Source organism: Aspergillus costaricaensis (assembly GCF_003184835.1).
Source record: "Aspergillus costaricaensis CBS 115574 unplaced genomic scaffold BO79scaffold_68, whole genome shotgun sequence".
Lineage (NCBI taxonomy): Eukaryota > Fungi > Ascomycota > Eurotiomycetes > Eurotiales > Aspergillaceae > Aspergillus > Aspergillus costaricensis.
In genome coordinates, this window is record NW_020291868.1 from 73034 (window position 1) to 88608 (window position 15575).

Below are 15575 nucleotides of genomic sequence, written 5' to 3' on the forward strand. Positions count from 1 at the left end.
CACCCCTCTCTCCCCACTAACCACTACCTGTGGTAGCCCGGCAGGGTTACAAGGCGCGCAGAACCTGGTGTTTTGATTGACCGTCGATGTAATTAGTGACTGTTCTCAATTATTCTATATTCCCAATTATGTATGAATAAAGGACAAATAAACTCAAATCAATCCAGATCTAATAGACTATCTCTATACTGGCTATGCAGAGTGACCTGGGCGCGTTAACTGATTCTGCCGGCAAAATACTGGACCCCCGATGCCATTTACCGGTTGGCCGCTATCGTCCGCCGTACTACAGGCTACATCGCTGCCGGGCGGCGGGACGTTGCTCCTGACGCAGCTATTCAGGTACTTAGGTGACGCCCGCTCTGGTAGTTAAGGCTTTGAAACTCATTGGGAGGTTCTGACAATTTAATCGCGGATCCTCTGCTTGCTAACTGTGCCTTACTTGCATTTTTGACAATTGTCTTCTCATCAAGCTCGCCAGCGACCTTCTACTCAGCACTCCGGGGCGCCGCCTATACGTCACAACCCCCATTATGGTGATTATCATCCTTGTCCAGGGGTTCGATTTACAAACCAAGCTGACAGGACCAGTCTCAATCATTGCGTCCATACCTGTTGGCTGTTAGATCCTCACTAACGGCAGCACTCGCGATATCGAACTTCGCTTCTCAAACCTCCGAAAGACAGTACGTTGGGCCGATTCCCACCCCCTCACCCTTATGGGTCAGACGAGGCTAATTCCGGTATCCGGACAGCAATGTTCCCGAAATCGAAGCCGCAACTTCTCCCGAATTACTTCTCAACCCCCTTACAATCTCCCGGAATGAGAACGAGAGGGTCCTTATCGAGCCCAGCGTGAACAGTGTCCGTGTCAGCATCCGAATCAAGCAGGCAGATGAGATCGAACATATCTTGGTCCACAAGTTCACTAGGTTCCTGACGCAGCGCGCGGAATCCTTCTTCATTCTACGGAGAAAGCCAGTGAAGGGTTATGACATCTCATTCCTTATCACGAACTTCCATACCGAACAGATGCTGAAACACAAACTGGTGGACTTTATCATTCAATTGTATGTTTCATCTGCTTTGCCCATATGTCGTTCGATAAATGAGAGGCTAACGACTTCTTCGTCTAATAGTATGGAGGAAGTGGACAAGGAAATCTCGGAAATGAAGCTCTTCGTATGTCCCCTTGTGTCTCTGATTGATGGAGGCTTCTGACCAACATTTCCTCTAGTTGAATGCCCGTGCCCGTTTCGTTGCCGAGTCGTTCCTGACACCGGTAAGTCGCCCTGGTTACTTTAGTTGAACCTGACTGATAGGATTACAGTTCGATTAGATCACCCCAGCTTCATGGTTGGCACATGACCTTGATCTTCCCTTCCTCTCAGGAACATATCTTGTACAGAAGTTTGATGCATGTTCCTTTCTGCAGTCGTCCATATTATATCTCGAAATCAAATTTGTAGCGACCAATTCATCCATTACAGGGAAATCCAGGCTGCGTAGAACCGAACACTCTGTGTTGTGTACGACTAAGTCTGAACAGGGCTGCTGGAAGTCTCAGCATTAATTACGTTCTTAGATCCCTCTGCTTGCTATGACAGTGCAGATGATCATATCCAGATGGGGGAGATTCATCGTCTGAGCTTCAACCGGGTCAACCCGTTGTTTGTTCTCTCTCAGTGCACGGTGTGTCCCATTTGCACACCAACAAAATAGTAAAGGCGGCAAATGCAAACGAGAATGACAGCATGAAAAGCAAGTTACCTTGTTCTTGCCTCTCCATCTAAACAGTGAACAGAGGATCCGCATCGCCCTGTACACTCGACGGGTCCCGGGGAATCTTATCAGGGACATGTGTTTCTTCTACTAACCAGACCCGCCGAGCACATGGCTCTTTGGATGGCTTTCACTCGGTCATTACATCGCTGTCCTTCATGGATGCCATTCAGATACCTTCCCCATTACCTGCACACCGTTCATCAGATGATACTTGAGTAACACCTCAAGTGAGTAACAGTCCTCACATACAAAGGGACCAGTGAATTAGCAGATGTGGCAGCGCGTGTAGGGTAACAAATAAAGACCCTTCCCCTTCCCCCCAGGATCTTCTTCTCAAATCATCTCACAACCTTCTCTCGCTGAGGTTGTTTGCTTTACCTTTCTCTTTGCTCACTTGCTTCGCAATTTTCTCACCTACTCCCTCTTCCTCGCTCATCTTCATCCTCACCCTCACGTTTTTACTCTCTCTACTGTCATACAGCCTCGAACATGGCGTTTTCCAGACAAGACCACCTTTCTCACAAGCTCAATATGCCTCCCTTTGGTAGGATCCCCATCAATCTTTCCAAGCCTCAAGAGCCACAGTACAATCCTGTCGCTTCCAGAAATGTGTATTACGACCCTTTCCTAGGCTACGCCCCAAACCCATCTGATGATACCGTCTGTATTCCCTTTGCTACCAACCGCCTCACCCCGGTTCCTGTCCAACCAGGTCGGCTTGAACAACCAGGAGCGTCCTCCACTCTCTTGACCTCTTCTAGTATCCCTGTGATGAATATCGGCAACAATAAGCCTGGACCCTACGTGAATCTTGCAAGCTATCCCAACCCTATTAGCAGAGCTGCTCCGTCAAACGAGGTGCCATACGGGAGCTTGGTCCGCTACATGGAAGCCCCTACCTGGGGTGTCATCAAGATTTCGAACGTAAGTAACTGACTGACTCGTTCTTCAGCGAAGTCTACTAAACTTGGGTCAGATCCCCTACTCCATCACCAAGCAGGAGATCTTCCAGTTTGTTGGCAGACAGGCGCGGCTTGTTGCGGGCCACGCAGTCCACATTATCATGGAGCGTCCCACTGCTAAGACGATGGATTGTTTTGTGGAGTTTGCTTCGACTGAAGACGCTGAAGAGACGGCGAACCGAATCAACCGCATCTATGAATGTGGACGTGCGCCTCGACTCGGCAATAGGCACGTTGAAGTTGAGATCAGCAACCAAGAGGACCTGCTGAAAGATTTGTTTCCACGTGCAAAGTGCATAAGCTGGGAAAATGGTACGCCTAAAGTCGTGGAGAATACTGACAGATATTCCACCGGCTTTACTGGCTTTTTTACCAGTGAAGAGATCATCGGCGCCATTCGTCACGCTGAAATGCCTCAACGTGTAAGCCCTTCAGCCGACTTCGTTCCAAAACAGAGATGTCTAACAACTTCTTAGTCTCCATTCGGCGCCAAGTGCCCCCAGCGTACTTACGAATCTACCATAAGCACGCTCTATAAGGTAGGATTTGGTTCCGATAAAAGTGATAGTATCCTGACAGGGCATAGTTTCCTTGGTATGCAACCGACATGTACACCGTGCACGACCGTAATCAGCTATTCGAGTTGACAACCCGTCACATACGTTCTCTGGTGTCACGGATGGAGAAGTCCAAGACCGTTGGGCTTGACCAACGTCTGCTCCGCGAGCTCCTCTACGCTGGTTTAAATTGCCCTGCATTCAATGAGCGCCAGAAATATACCCTTTGCATTCACGCCGGCGAGAAAAGCGAAATCCTCAAGTTGGGAGACATGAGCAAGTGGTTCCCCTTCGATACTCTGGTCTATCTGCCTGGCTTTGACTATGACACTTGCGCGGTATGTATCTCTTCAGAATCATTGTAGTCTGTCAAAACTCTTCTTGGCGTGCCATATAGTCATGCATTCTTCGCCCATTATTTCCTTTCACTGATAGTTACAGCAGTTGTATGCCAGTGTGATCGCAAACGGTAGATTCGAGGGCGTGTGTCGCGAGTTTCCGAACAATTTCCCTGCTGACAATACCACTCTCATATCACCCTTCGGTCGCATTTGGTTTGAGTGGCCAACCGATGTCGCTAAGAATACACTTTGGGTTGACGCCGTTAATCGTGAGACCAATGTGCTCAACTGCCTTCTTCAGAGCGGCTCCATGGGAACAATCCACAGACCACTTTCAATGGCTAGCACCTCAAGCAGTGTTTCCCCCACCTCTCCAATCACTGATAAAAGTGTGCCCCGAAATGAGAATGTGTCCCGGGTCAGCGTTTTGCAGGCCTCATCGCGTCGTGCCAGCGAATGCTGGAACAGCGGCAGCGGCAGCGCCCTGCTTGATACCGAAGGCATTTGGGGTCAGAAGGTATTCTTTAGCCCTCAGAAGAAATTCCGAGCTCCTAGTCACCGCATCACCCATTCATCGCCCAACTGTCTCAAAGATTTGAACCAGTGAGGTCCACCGTGGCAGGAGTGAGAATACCGGGGATATGCTGTGCTGAGCGTTTCTGAATAGGTACTGTCTTACCTGAAGTGCCTTCTGGACAGAGTTCAGGATCTGCGGATATTAGTTGTATTTTCATACCTTGGTGTTGCGGCCCAGAACCAGAAGAGGAACCGTCATGTGTTGATGAGGAACGAAGATATGATCATGACTAACGGAGTACTTTGGTTTATGGAAATGGTTGGGTTTAGCGATTTAGTGCGATGTGAACTGGGATCACAATGGGCTTGCATCCCATTGGAGCCATTTTGTGCTCTCCTTACTCTGCTGTTTGCTTTGCTTTTCGAAGTCCCTTTCTTCCGTTGAAACAATTTCATATACGGCCAGGTGTTGACGAATTTCGTTTCTTTCATTGAGCTACTAACGTGGAACTGAAACTGATGCCTTTCTTCTCGTTTCTTTGCATATTGTTTTCAACGTCGTATCTGTTGTATTCGATTTAAATAGCCAATAAAAAACCGAATCGGGAGCTCTAATTACTCCAGACTTGCTCCCGACAGATCCAAATCCGCGTCAACTTCCTTCCTCTGATTTTGCGCCAGCTGCTTCCTCTTCAGTCCTTCTGCCCTCATCCTCTCCCTTCGCTTCTCCGGATCCTCCCAACCAGGGGGCTTAGACTTTCCTTTCGCTTTTGTGTGGTCCGTCGAACACAGATCTAACAAATTCGCGCGAAATCTCTCCTTACGTTCAGAGTTCACAGCGAATCTTTCATTCGAGATAGCAACCAGCATCTCGAGAAACTCTTCCGTGACCAGACTGCGGATAATGGGTTCTCCATTATCATCATTATCATCATAAGTTTCTTCACAATACCCGATGACAGACTCCAATGAGAGACCGGCAGAGCGCACAGCGACGATGGGGCTTGGGCCCTCAATGTCATTCGCCTCTAAGCAACGTAGACTCTGCAGTCCACTCTCACGAAAGCCGGAGGTTGAAGCGGCAGATAGCACGGGGTGAGCATGGTGTAATGTGGCCGTCATAATATGGAGGATCTGTTGGAAGAGTTTGTCAGTAAATGAGCATTGATGAACAAGGTACGTGCTATTTTGTATGGAACGCAAGCCTCCATAGCTTACAGGGCAAACCGGGGGTTGACTGATAAGGCTGACACTACAAACCCGGACATGGCAAGAATCATGGCAGAACGCAAGCGTGGTAGGGACCAACAGGGTACCAAAGAGGGGAGGGGAAGGACGTACCATAGGCTCAAAAGAGAAGCGCACGAGACGCGGGGCTTGACCATCCTTGTTTAAACCGGGTGGCCTGCCATCCCCAGGCATCATCCCGAACAACTCATGCAGTGGCTGGCGCTCTTGCTCTTTTTCTCGCACCTTCCCATATTCTTGCAAGGGCTCATGAGACACATATAACCACTTTCCTGCTCCTTTGCCCCCGGAAGGTACGAACTGCCTCTGCTGTTGTTGCTGCTGCTCATCTGACACCGCTTGCTGCTGCTGCTGCTGCTGTTGCTTCTTTCGCCCCTCCAGGAATACACTGATCCTTCCCGCACAGCTGCTAGTAGTCACCAACCCTGGTAGGGTATTAATATCATTGATGAGGATGCGAATACCTTCATCCACAGAGCCCTTCGGCGACAGATCAGTATACTCTGCGTCCGGGATGGACAGGTCTGCGAGAATCTTGCGCTTGCGAGATTCAAAAACCTCAGGGATCATGGTTGTCAATGAGGACTCCATGGAGAGGGCTGTCGTGTGCTCCTTCACTATTAAGTCCTTGCTGAGCACACTATTAAGTCCTTGCTTTTCTAGGACTTCTTCGAACAGACGCATGCAACGAGCGCTGGAGTAAACTACTATAGGCAGGCTAGAGATCCAAGGGCCGCTAGAGGGGTCGTTTCGCTTGTCGAAAACCCCCCACTATCTCTCACCCTCCGAATGATGAAGAGTAACGCTGATGATCAAGTGGATCAATAGGAATTTCTAATCCCAGCGCCTCACTTCGAATCAGGGCTACACCAAAGTATTTGTCCTTGTTGGTTGGTTGATTGATATTGCTCGTCACCCTGGTGGACCTGCAAAATCCTTCTCGAACCTGACGTCGACTTCCCGAGAGAACGCACTAAGTTTAGCGGTGCGGGAAGCAAAGAAAGTCACCCGCGCTTTTCCCACGCGAAAAGTGCCCCAGAAGTTACCAGCCTTCTGGTCTCAGTTCCCGGTCCCTTTGTCCGCGTCGAACCGCCTGAAAGTCAATCTGTCGCTAGCTACGGAGTACACCCGTACCCGGACCAGGGTCAATGAATTCGTCTAATAGCATCCGAACAGCTTATATTCGTCATTGATTTCCTCCATCTCTCTTCTAATTCATCCGATCTTGCATCATGGCGTACCTTAGTAGCTAGTGTTACCCGCCGATAATTCTCCCTGCGCGCAACTTACAAGAATTGTACGAACTACCAAACCAAAAAGTGCGCAAGTCCTATCCATGCCTAGTCGATCGTCTCGGGCCGTTCCCGCTTCGGCAGCAGCTCCAGTGTCCGGCGCCAAAAAGGCGCGCGTCTACCAGATTGTCCGAATTCTCCAGAAATGGTTCGAAGGAACAAAAGTACGATGACACCACCCCTAAGAGAGCTACCAAAATACCGCTTTAAAAAGCAAATATCCTCAAACAAGAATCTCCCGGTGAACGAAAGCCCGAGCCTTTGCAGGTCTCTGTACCGTATTTCGCTAGCCACAACAACCCAGACACGTCATTCCCCGCATCCTCTGGTGGAAGACCAAGGTTATCGAGCGCAGCGACTCCAAAACACAAGTGTTAAGTGTTTAAGTCCCCCGGGAGCGCACTGAAAAGAAGTATAAAATTAGTCAGAAGCAGAGCCAATTTACCTTGTTGAACGGGTCAGAGGCGGGAAAAACTGGGTGTCGTCGAAGCTGACACTGCCACCTCCCCCCATAAGCTCACAAATTGCTGAGCCCTTGGCAAGGGGGTATTCATCAACAAGCCTAAAGTGACCAGTCCAGAAGCAGTGGCCTACCAGGACAATACCCTCCCTGCAATACAAATTCAGTTCTTTCTGCAAGAATTCGCCGAGACTTGATGGGGGCGTTTTAGAGGTATCATCAAAACCAACGTGTGCGGATGAAGTCGTTACACTTCAGACTGAGACTTATTTGAGCTGATTGCAAGGCAAAAAAAGGGGCTACTCATATATTTTGGAAGAGTTTGAGAAGCTCACTGATATGCTCTCTGAAGGACAGCCCGAATTCAAAGACACCTGGAGAGATATGGTAAGTGGAGATGAAAGGCAGTCGCTCGAGATATTGACTGCGGAGAAAGCCATAACCGATACGCCTTGCTCTAAACACTGGGCATACGCAGAGACGTAAGGTTCAGCATGGATCGCACACCGGATGAGGTATGATAGAATGTGTATTTCTAACATTATCACTTTGACTTCCTGTGCGATGATACTATGCGAGGCTAGTCAAGCTAACCATGAATTCCGGGTAGATACAGTTCGCCGCCACTGGGCTATGAGCATATGCTGCACTATGCTGAGACTGGTGTCAGTCAAGCCCTTATCAGATTCTGCGCAGGGAAAGAGGGGATGCCCCTACTTACTACGTTTCATACCAGCCTGAGAACTTGCTTTCTCGATGAGTTAGCAGAGACGAAAGAACGCATACGCCACGGTCGCAGTCACTCTCGACCTATGCGTCTTCCTTGTCTCGTCTAGCAACCAAGAAGATCTTCCACTCCAATCGCAACATCCAAGACCACTTGACCCTATCAATTTGAGCTTCTTCCCTTGCTGTTTATCGCTTCCCCATCTGCTAAACTCGAAATTCGGCGCTATTCTTCGGCGGACTTCGGTGGGTTATTCAGCTGAAACCGTGGTAGCCTCTGATCAAGACGCCTTATAATGAACAATAGCAGCTGACAAGGATTCGATGTGGTTAGAGCCCGAAATCTGGAGGCATGAGGCTGAAAAGCTTTAGCTTCGAGGCAAATGGGCTTGAGCTTGAACGACTGAAAGCAATGCTGAGGAAACTTTTACGTTGCTAGAAACTCAGCACGATGCTGAATGATGAAAGAGGTCAGTTGCGGAGGACTTCTGCAAGCACATTGAGCAGAGCGCACCCAAGCGAAGGCCTAGGATATCTGGCCCTCCCTCGCGTCTCCATGTTACCTCTATCCGGCAGACGTCGAAAGGCCATGACAGTGATTGCAATGTGATCTTCCTGCATTTTTATTTCGGTCCACCGCGCTCAACGAAGGCTTGTACCTGGGTCGGTCCCCAGTGACACCTAGGGAGATTCCTGGTCCATCAGTGTTATTGCTAATGCGTCTCATCTGGTTGGGAACATGGACGTCATCATTATCCCAGGTATATTAATACCATCATCTCCAAAAGAAGACAGAACGAGGGTGACAAAGTGGAAGATGGCAAACTGGTGCCAGATGTTGAAGCATCTCACAGGGGGATGTTTGCTAGCTCTGACGGCCACTTCCGAGGTGTCACACTCTCCCACATCAGGGAAAACGACACCGTTCGGCGTCAAAGACTGCAAGGAAAAAGACCAGGGCCATCTCGACGAAAAGCGCCGCATCTAGGGTCGATAGCCCCTGGCCCCATGAAAGGGGAACACGCCAGATTGGGGATGCAGTTCACGACCTCCTGGCTGCCTGTGATGGCAGGTCTGCCGTGTGTTCTGGGTTGGAGGAGGTGTAAGCGCAGCCGCGAACGGGACCCTCCGACTGGGCCTACCCGAACCGTGTCTGCGCTCCGGCTTTGCACCCTGGGGCCACGCTGGGTGGATTGATTCTTGCACTTGCTGGCTGAGTCTGCCCAAGACCGTCGGTGGATCACTAGATTCATTCCTTTTAGTCTCGACGTCCCAAGGTGCTGTCCAGTTCTTGGTTCTGACACGGAAATTGCCTGCGCCGTCCCACCAAAGTGCTTTGGTCTCGAAGAGTTTTCTGCACCGTCTCTTTTGTTTCCATGGTTCAGCATCTGCCGCCGTCCCGGCGGGTCTCCGCTTCGTCCAATTACGATACTGGGAGAGCTTCTTGTCTGCCTAGGGCTACCAAATCGATAATGAGAATATCCAGCTGCTCCTCTTCGTTGTTTCACCATCGCGTCTCTCGCAGATGAAGAGGGGAGAGTTTGGTACCAATATGCACAAGAGAGGATGACAGCTCTGACTGGGATCATGGAACCCTTCGTAAGCCATACCACCCATTGTTCCCTCGCCGTTTAGCCTTTTTCCCCCCCGCCTGCCCGCGCCTGCGTCTATTGGATTTTAGTTGCCGTATCAATCATTACAAGGCCCTTTCCACTGTGCCCCTTGCCCCTCCTCTTTCCCTTTCCCTAACTAGCCTCCCAGCGGTGTGTCTTCGGGCGCAATGTTACCCACCCTCAACCAGTTGTACTCAGAGGATGGTCAAGTGCCGCGACAAAAGCCTCTGTCGTGTTGTGGGAACTTCGTAACTGACCTCAAGAAATATCATCCGACAGGTCACGTACTCCAATAGCATCGTCAAGCCGATCCAGTGCCGGAGAAAACAGTTCAGCCTCCGAAGAGATGGGATGAGTGGCTCATGGTTGGGGATCGTATACCCTGATAAGGAATTCCAAGACCGTGAGTACTCGTCGGTCTGGTGTGTAGATTCTGGATCCGTAGGTGAGTAATGTTGTCTCATTGCCATGGCCATCTCCACCCATGTTGTCTCTCCTTCACCTGTCCTGTGGATGGGAATAACCTTCCCGTTACGGACGATTGCGTGGTGTACCTTTGGTCTACAGTCTTTCTGGCTCTCGACCGGGTCCATGAGAGGATCAGGATGCTACCACATTTGCTTCCCTTTGACCGGTTATCCTGTAAAATCGGTACGACATTCGTTCCTTACTGCGCTAAGGACCTGGCATACTCGAGCACCTAGTTCCGGGATTCCCTTACCGCCAGTTCTCATCCCCCAATGACGATGGCCATCATGCCAATGACCCCCAGGACTGCGCGGGACTTTTGAGATTCAGGCTTTCAGGATGATACTACTGACGTGCATGTTATGGCCTGCTGTCCGCGCGCCGCAGCCGGGCCGTCGGACGTGCCGTTAGCTCCACGACGTTGGCCATCTATCAGCAGCAGCAGGTTATCCACTTCTGCACGAGTGCGAATTCGTCCATGACTTGACTCTCACAGGTCACTGCTTCCCCTCGTCCCATTGAAGCAAACATCCGCACTCTGCATCAGTGCCCAAATGGCTAACGCACAATTTCTTGTTTCACTCCATGGTCTTGTAAGACCTGAGTGGGGGGGAATTTGTACAGCCCCTCTCCCCAGGTTGTCATTCCCCGGTCTAGCCAATGCTACGTCGGAAGCATATCCTCTGCGGTCCGGACAGCTGTAAGCCCTGGGGGACCCAGAAGAGAAAAAGTGGAAAGGGGGTGTGAGTGTGTGTGCCGCACAAGAATAGATGGAGAGACAACCCACCCCGTGAAAAAGGCCTCCGAATCAGCACTTGCAATTCCATTGCGCCCTGCGAAATTCTTCTCCCGGGCACTACAAAGTTGTCTTGCCTGCAAGCCATGAAACCTTGTGCTTGTCGACGATCGGCCATGATTCGACCCATCGTCCACACTACCAGCGGGGCATTCCGCTCAATAGGCGCGCATCCCATCGTTTACCCAGTGCCCATCGCTTCACCCAACTTCCCTTTCTGGCCTCGATAGGCGATCATCACCCATTTCCCCCTCAATGGAGCTCTATCACCTTCTTCTTGATTCGTCCCCCTTTCTCATCCCCCATCTTCGCTACCGTAGGAGCTGAAATTCCCTTGAGAAGCGGTGACGGGATTCGCAGTGGAGGAAGCGCGCCAGGGTGGAAAAGAGACGCGGAACCTGAGCCTTCATTGTGTGCGCCGTGGGGCCCATCTAGATTATGCGCGATATCCGTGCTCAAAACTCTTTTTGTATGGCCGATATCTTTGTTCGGCTACGCTTAGCACTGGATCCGCGATATCTCTCGATATGCTTAAGTGTAATTGCTTCTAATTGCCTGTGGAGCCTCTATTTCCCCTCTTCATTTCTCCAATCGAGACTAGATATTCCCAACTTTTTCGGCATTACCGTGATTGCAGCCCCTCTCCTCTCCCCTCTCCATCCTCCTCGGGCACAGAGGTGTACACCAAGTCCCACCACCCCCAACTCTTCTCTCCTCTTAAGCTAGTTAGGCACACAGAGGAAGAGGGGTGACGAGAAGGAAAGAAAGAAAGACACATACATGATTCGAAGAACAGTACAATAGAATACTCCTCAAATTCGAGTACGCGGGAATGGAATAATAAACGTCATACCGGTTTCGGTAATTGGAGCCAAACAAAGAGTCGATGGCGCAACTCAATAATACGGGCCCCCAATTCGAGCTGAAGAGTAATACTAGTAGTCGACTGGCAATATTTTGCTCTTATTGTTCCAGATACGGAACTCGTTTCCTGAACACGATGTCACTGTAGTTGGTTACTCTGGGTTGGCTGACTGGTTGGCTGGCTGTGTACTATCCTTTCCTGTCACTGGTAGAAATACTAGACACGGCAATGAGTTTCGGTTTGTAGAAACCGTTCAAGAAGGTTGGAGGAGTGGTTGGTAAGGAATAGGACCATGTCATTAACAAAGAGGAAATATACTTCGTACTTTGGTTTCCCTAAAAATCGTGCAGCGAGCTTGACGGCCTAGACGCATGTTTGCTTTTTTCGAAGATTTACATTCTAATCTAGATAGCGCGCTGCTGGTGTCGCTGGGCTCCTATTCATACGACGTGAACTTGGGTCTGCTTCGATGCGATCCTACCCCCCTCCTTTAGGATGAAAGACGAGGGAAGAAGATGGTGGAAACAAGGAGTACCGCCTGCCATTGTTCCACCCTTGCATACAACCGGCCGAAGGTAGAGGGTACACTCCTGCTGTTAATCATGGTTGGTTGACTGCGGCTGATGACCGCGCCCGGGGATTAAGTTACTAGGAGCAAAAATCAGCAATGTGATGTGTCGTCGGGTGCTTTGCCGTAGATCCTTGGTTGCTGGTTACGAGAGCCCACCCCCCGGAGGGCCGTCCCCAAGTATCCTTCCAGTCGATCCGGCAAGCAGGACTATGGATGAAGGATTGAGCAATTCCAGCACCAGCTGACTATCGGTTAGTATTATATGTTCAGTATGTTCCCCGTCGCGTTTTTTTGTCCAGCTAGCAACACGTTGGGACACTAGATTTAAGTTAGGATGGTATGAAGTGAAAATTGCCCGCGTCGCCCGTGGCTGTGAGCACTAGAAACTGAAGTAGTATGTAGGGGAACCTGATCGTTTATTTCTGCGAGCGGGGATCTCGAGGGTTGTGTGGCCTGTGTGCATCTGCTTCGGTTTTGCCACCCTGACGGCTTAGGGCCCAAGAGGGTAGAGAAAGGCGCGTTAGCGAGTAGAGTGGTTACAAGCCATCCCTACCAGATCAGGCATCGGTCACCAAACTCTTCTTCCCGAGCCTAACCTCCCATCCCATCGTCACGCGACGAAACGTCTGGACGGGGAGTGTAAGTGTACCACCCAGAGTCCTCGTACAGGTTGTCACACTTGAATTGCCGGGCTCTTTATCACAAGATGTTCCCATGTGCAGGGGGTCAGATGCGCGATTCGAACCGACCCGAACCGAAATAATTCAGAACTGAGAATGTAAGGCACAGAAGGGGAGATTCTGGTACGACTTCGTGGCGCTGAAGCCCAGATCTCTCCCCTTGGATCGAGTCCCGGCTGGGAGGAAGGGCAGGGTAGCCGGGCAGGGCAGCCTGGCAGGGCCATCTGGAGTTGTTTGTCTCCTCGTTTCGCCACGTCATAATGTGAGGAAGATCGCTCACACTTGCCCACACACACTTTCTACCCGAGCGAGCACAGACAGGCCCAGGAGGTGAACCTGGTTCTCTGCCCCCTTCTTCCTTTAGGGCCAAGCCACTGAACCATCACCCTAGGCCAGTCGCTCTGACATCCCGCCATGGATGCATTACCGACAGTTTCCGACATCCACGCCAGCCCCAAAACGGGCGAGGATATTGTGATGGGCTGACCCAGGGCGCCTGCTCATAGGCTCCCTAGTTATCACGTGACCGTAGCCGTATGCGGGCTGATCGATGATCCCAGCTAGCATGGCGAGCTTCCCGTCTTGCTCTTCCCGTTGCCGGCGGTAAACTAATACTGTTCAGGTCCAAACGATGATTAGTTAGTTCCCAAGTGGAAGGATTCCAGACCGCCTTCCTACCGACAAACGCGGCTCTCCGGCCTGGCCAATTGCCCCAGAGCTTCCGTGCTTATGCCCTCGGAGACTTGAAGAGGAGTAAGGTACCTTACTCACCTACGTAGGACTAGTACCTTGGTTCCTAGTACCTTCCTGCAGTAGCACCTCACAGGTGCTTAGTGCCAGTCTCCAGAATTCTCAATGTTGCCTCCCACGGTGGACAAACATCCAAGCATCATCACGATGATGACGCATGATGACTGGATGCCCCAAGTTGGGCCGCGGAAGTACACCCTCGAACCCCTGCGCCCAAAGATCACCAGCCACCATAGAACCATGGACTTTGCTGGCGGCCAAGAAGAATCGGCGTTGGTCACGGTGGAGAAGGATCCTGGAGATACCGGAGACAACGACAACCAGGAAAGAAAAGCCCACCACGCAGGTGATGGTGGGTTCTGGCGGCAACGGAAAGACGCGGACGCCAATGCACGGGGCCGCTGAGGGTCGAAAAAAACGTGGCAAGGGAGACTAATGGACGAAGGAGAGAAAAGGGCAACGCACCAAAAAGGGAAGGCAATGAGCTAATGAGGAAACGAAATAATGGCGCGCCCTCAATTGCGACCGTCGTAACGCCGCGTTATTACCGGTTATAGTATTACCGCGTTTCCGGCCGCCGGTTTGGTTTCGGTTTCTGTTTTCATTTCCGTTCCCGCTTGTATGGTACCAAAGCAAAAGATACCACCACACTCAGGCCCCCAAGCCAAAAGCCATCTCCATTTATTTGGGCCCTTAGGAGGAAGCACATATTATGTGTGTTGTATGGGCGAAAAAGTGAGGCTGGCTGGCTGGCTGGACTGGGCTGGGCTGGGCTCTGACAGTTCAACATGTGGAACAGCAAGCGGGAAAGCGCAATTTTTCTGGCTTGTTGCAGCATCCTTAATCTACTTACATGATATGAGCGAGGTGCATGGACCTTGTACGGTGTGCTGATGTGGGAGCACCTTACCTGGGCTTCCTCCAGCCATTGGGGCGTGTGCAAGATGCGAGCTCTTATCTATCCTGTTCAAGAAGCAATGGATGATGATTTTCTTCGCTGTAGGTCAAGGCCGCGAAAATTAAACGCATCGGATCCTGCAAGTCACTGATAGTAGTTGACCGAGATAAACAGCGACGGAGTGTGGATCTAGAAGGTGAAGGAGGGGAGACTGAAGGGGAACAAGGAGAGGAGGGGAGCTTAGGGATTGGAAGGTGCGAGGGGGCCATTGAGGCTGGAGGGTGTTGCGAAGCAGGAAATGGAAGGAAGGGCTCGAGTGTCATTCATTTGGCCCGATCAAGCGCATTGACAGAGATGAGACAGTTTTGCTGACATTAATTACCTTTTCATCTTCATTCAGTAGTAACCGTCATATGTGGTGGATTCCGGATGAGGAAAGAGGATGATGACTTGGATAGCATGGTCCTCGCAACTCTCAGACACTCCCACAGAGATACACACACTTTCGCTCTCACACACTACACTTCCTGCATAAGATCGGCGGGAGTCGGGGCGGCCCGTCGTGGACATGACCAGGAGAATGACTAGCAGGGCGACGATGATAGGGGGGCCGGTTGCCCAACGCCCTGACACAAGCGCCTCTGCATCCGGGTCACAGCACCAATCCTCGGCTCCGTTTGCGACCGTGCAATTCCGACAATCTTGTTCTGCTGACGCCTTGTTCTGGTCAAATTGAGAACTATTGTGCGCTCGGGGGTCAAATTACTTCTTCAATTATTTTACGGTTTCTTTTTTTTTTTTTTCTTTTAATTTGACTCCATAATGGCTCATGTTCAATTACTGGATAAAATGATTCTCGTATCGACACTTTTCGGAGTCGAAGGAGGGTGTACCCTCAGAAAGTACTAGCTAATAACCTAACGGCTTGCAGCCACAAAATACAGGCTAAGTGGACAAGTTACGGGAGTGAAATAGATTAAAGGTTCACTACTATGACACGATGAGAGTGATGACGACCACCAAAGACAAAATAAGATAGAAATAATA

The 15575-nt window shown here is 50.6% G+C and overlaps 6 protein-coding genes across 6 annotated transcripts; 4 read left to right on the plus strand and 2 right to left on the minus strand.

Annotated features, from left to right (window-relative positions):
- The first annotated feature begins 348 nt into the window (after positions 1-348).
- On the plus strand, positions 349-1479 carry BO79DRAFT_183929 (actin-related protein 2/3 complex subunit 4 family protein). The gene is made up of 6 exons (XM_025680294.1): positions 349-536; positions 592-686; positions 756-1070; positions 1140-1182; positions 1238-1282; positions 1331-1479. The coding sequence occupies exons 1-6, from the start codon at positions 534-536 to the stop codon at positions 1337-1339; spliced, it is 510 nt and encodes a 169-aa protein (XP_025533830.1). The 5' UTR covers positions 349-533; the 3' UTR covers positions 1340-1479.
- Positions 1480-2316: 837 nt separating this feature from the next.
- BO79DRAFT_279441 (uncharacterized protein) lies at positions 2317-4252 on the plus strand (the record flags this gene model as incomplete). Its single annotated transcript, XM_025687979.1, has 5 exons — positions 2317-2709; positions 2762-3169; positions 3224-3286; positions 3334-3642; positions 3746-4252. The coding sequence occupies 5 exons, from the start codon at positions 2317-2319 to the stop codon at positions 4250-4252; spliced, it is 1680 nt and encodes a 559-aa protein (XP_025533831.1).
- Positions 4253-4776: 524 nt separating this feature from the next.
- BO79DRAFT_222967 (tRNA wybutosine-synthesizing 3 family protein) lies at positions 4777-5979 on the minus strand (the record flags this gene model as incomplete). Its single annotated transcript, XM_025683581.1, has 2 exons — positions 4777-5295; positions 5503-5979. 2 exons carry the CDS (start codon positions 5977-5979, stop codon positions 4777-4779), a joined length of 996 nt encoding a protein of 331 aa, XP_025533832.1.
- Positions 5980-8922: 2943 nt separating this feature from the next.
- On the plus strand, positions 8923-9343 carry BO79DRAFT_233747 (uncharacterized protein; the record flags this gene model as incomplete). The annotated part of the gene is made up of 2 exons (XM_025684304.1): positions 8923-8968; positions 9000-9343. 2 exons carry the CDS (start codon positions 8923-8925, stop codon positions 9341-9343), a joined length of 390 nt encoding a protein of 129 aa, XP_025533833.1.
- A 242-nt stretch (positions 9344-9585) lies between these two features.
- BO79DRAFT_74356 (uncharacterized protein) lies at positions 9586-10357 on the minus strand. The gene has a single exon (XM_025689682.1). It carries the CDS (start codon positions 10091-10093, stop codon positions 9695-9697), a length of 399 nt encoding a protein of 132 aa, XP_025533834.1. The 5' UTR covers positions 10094-10357; the 3' UTR covers positions 9586-9694.
- Positions 10358-13753: 3396 nt separating this feature from the next.
- BO79DRAFT_241507 (uncharacterized protein) lies at positions 13754-14900 on the plus strand (the record flags this gene model as incomplete). Its single annotated transcript, XM_025685125.1, has 6 exons — positions 13754-13902; positions 14007-14170; positions 14556-14629; positions 14673-14724; positions 14760-14782; positions 14838-14900. Exons 1-6 carry the CDS (start codon positions 13778-13780, stop codon positions 14898-14900), a joined length of 501 nt encoding a protein of 166 aa, XP_025533835.1. The 5' UTR covers positions 13754-13777.
- Positions 14901-15575: the final 675 nt, after the last annotated feature.

Coding starts and splice junctions, on each gene's coding strand:
- BO79DRAFT_183929 (XM_025680294.1), top strand. Junction 687..755: donor TCTCAAACCTCCGAAAGACA/GTACGTTGGGCC, acceptor GTATCCGGACAG/CAATGTTCCCGAAATCGAAG. Junction 1,071..1,139: donor GTGGACTTTATCATTCAATT/GTATGTTTCATC, acceptor TTCGTCTAATAG/TATGGAGGAAGTGGACAAGG.
- BO79DRAFT_74356 (XM_025689682.1), bottom strand. CDS start 10,093: ATGGACCCGGTCGAGAGCCAGAAAGACTGTAGACCAAAGGTACACCAC.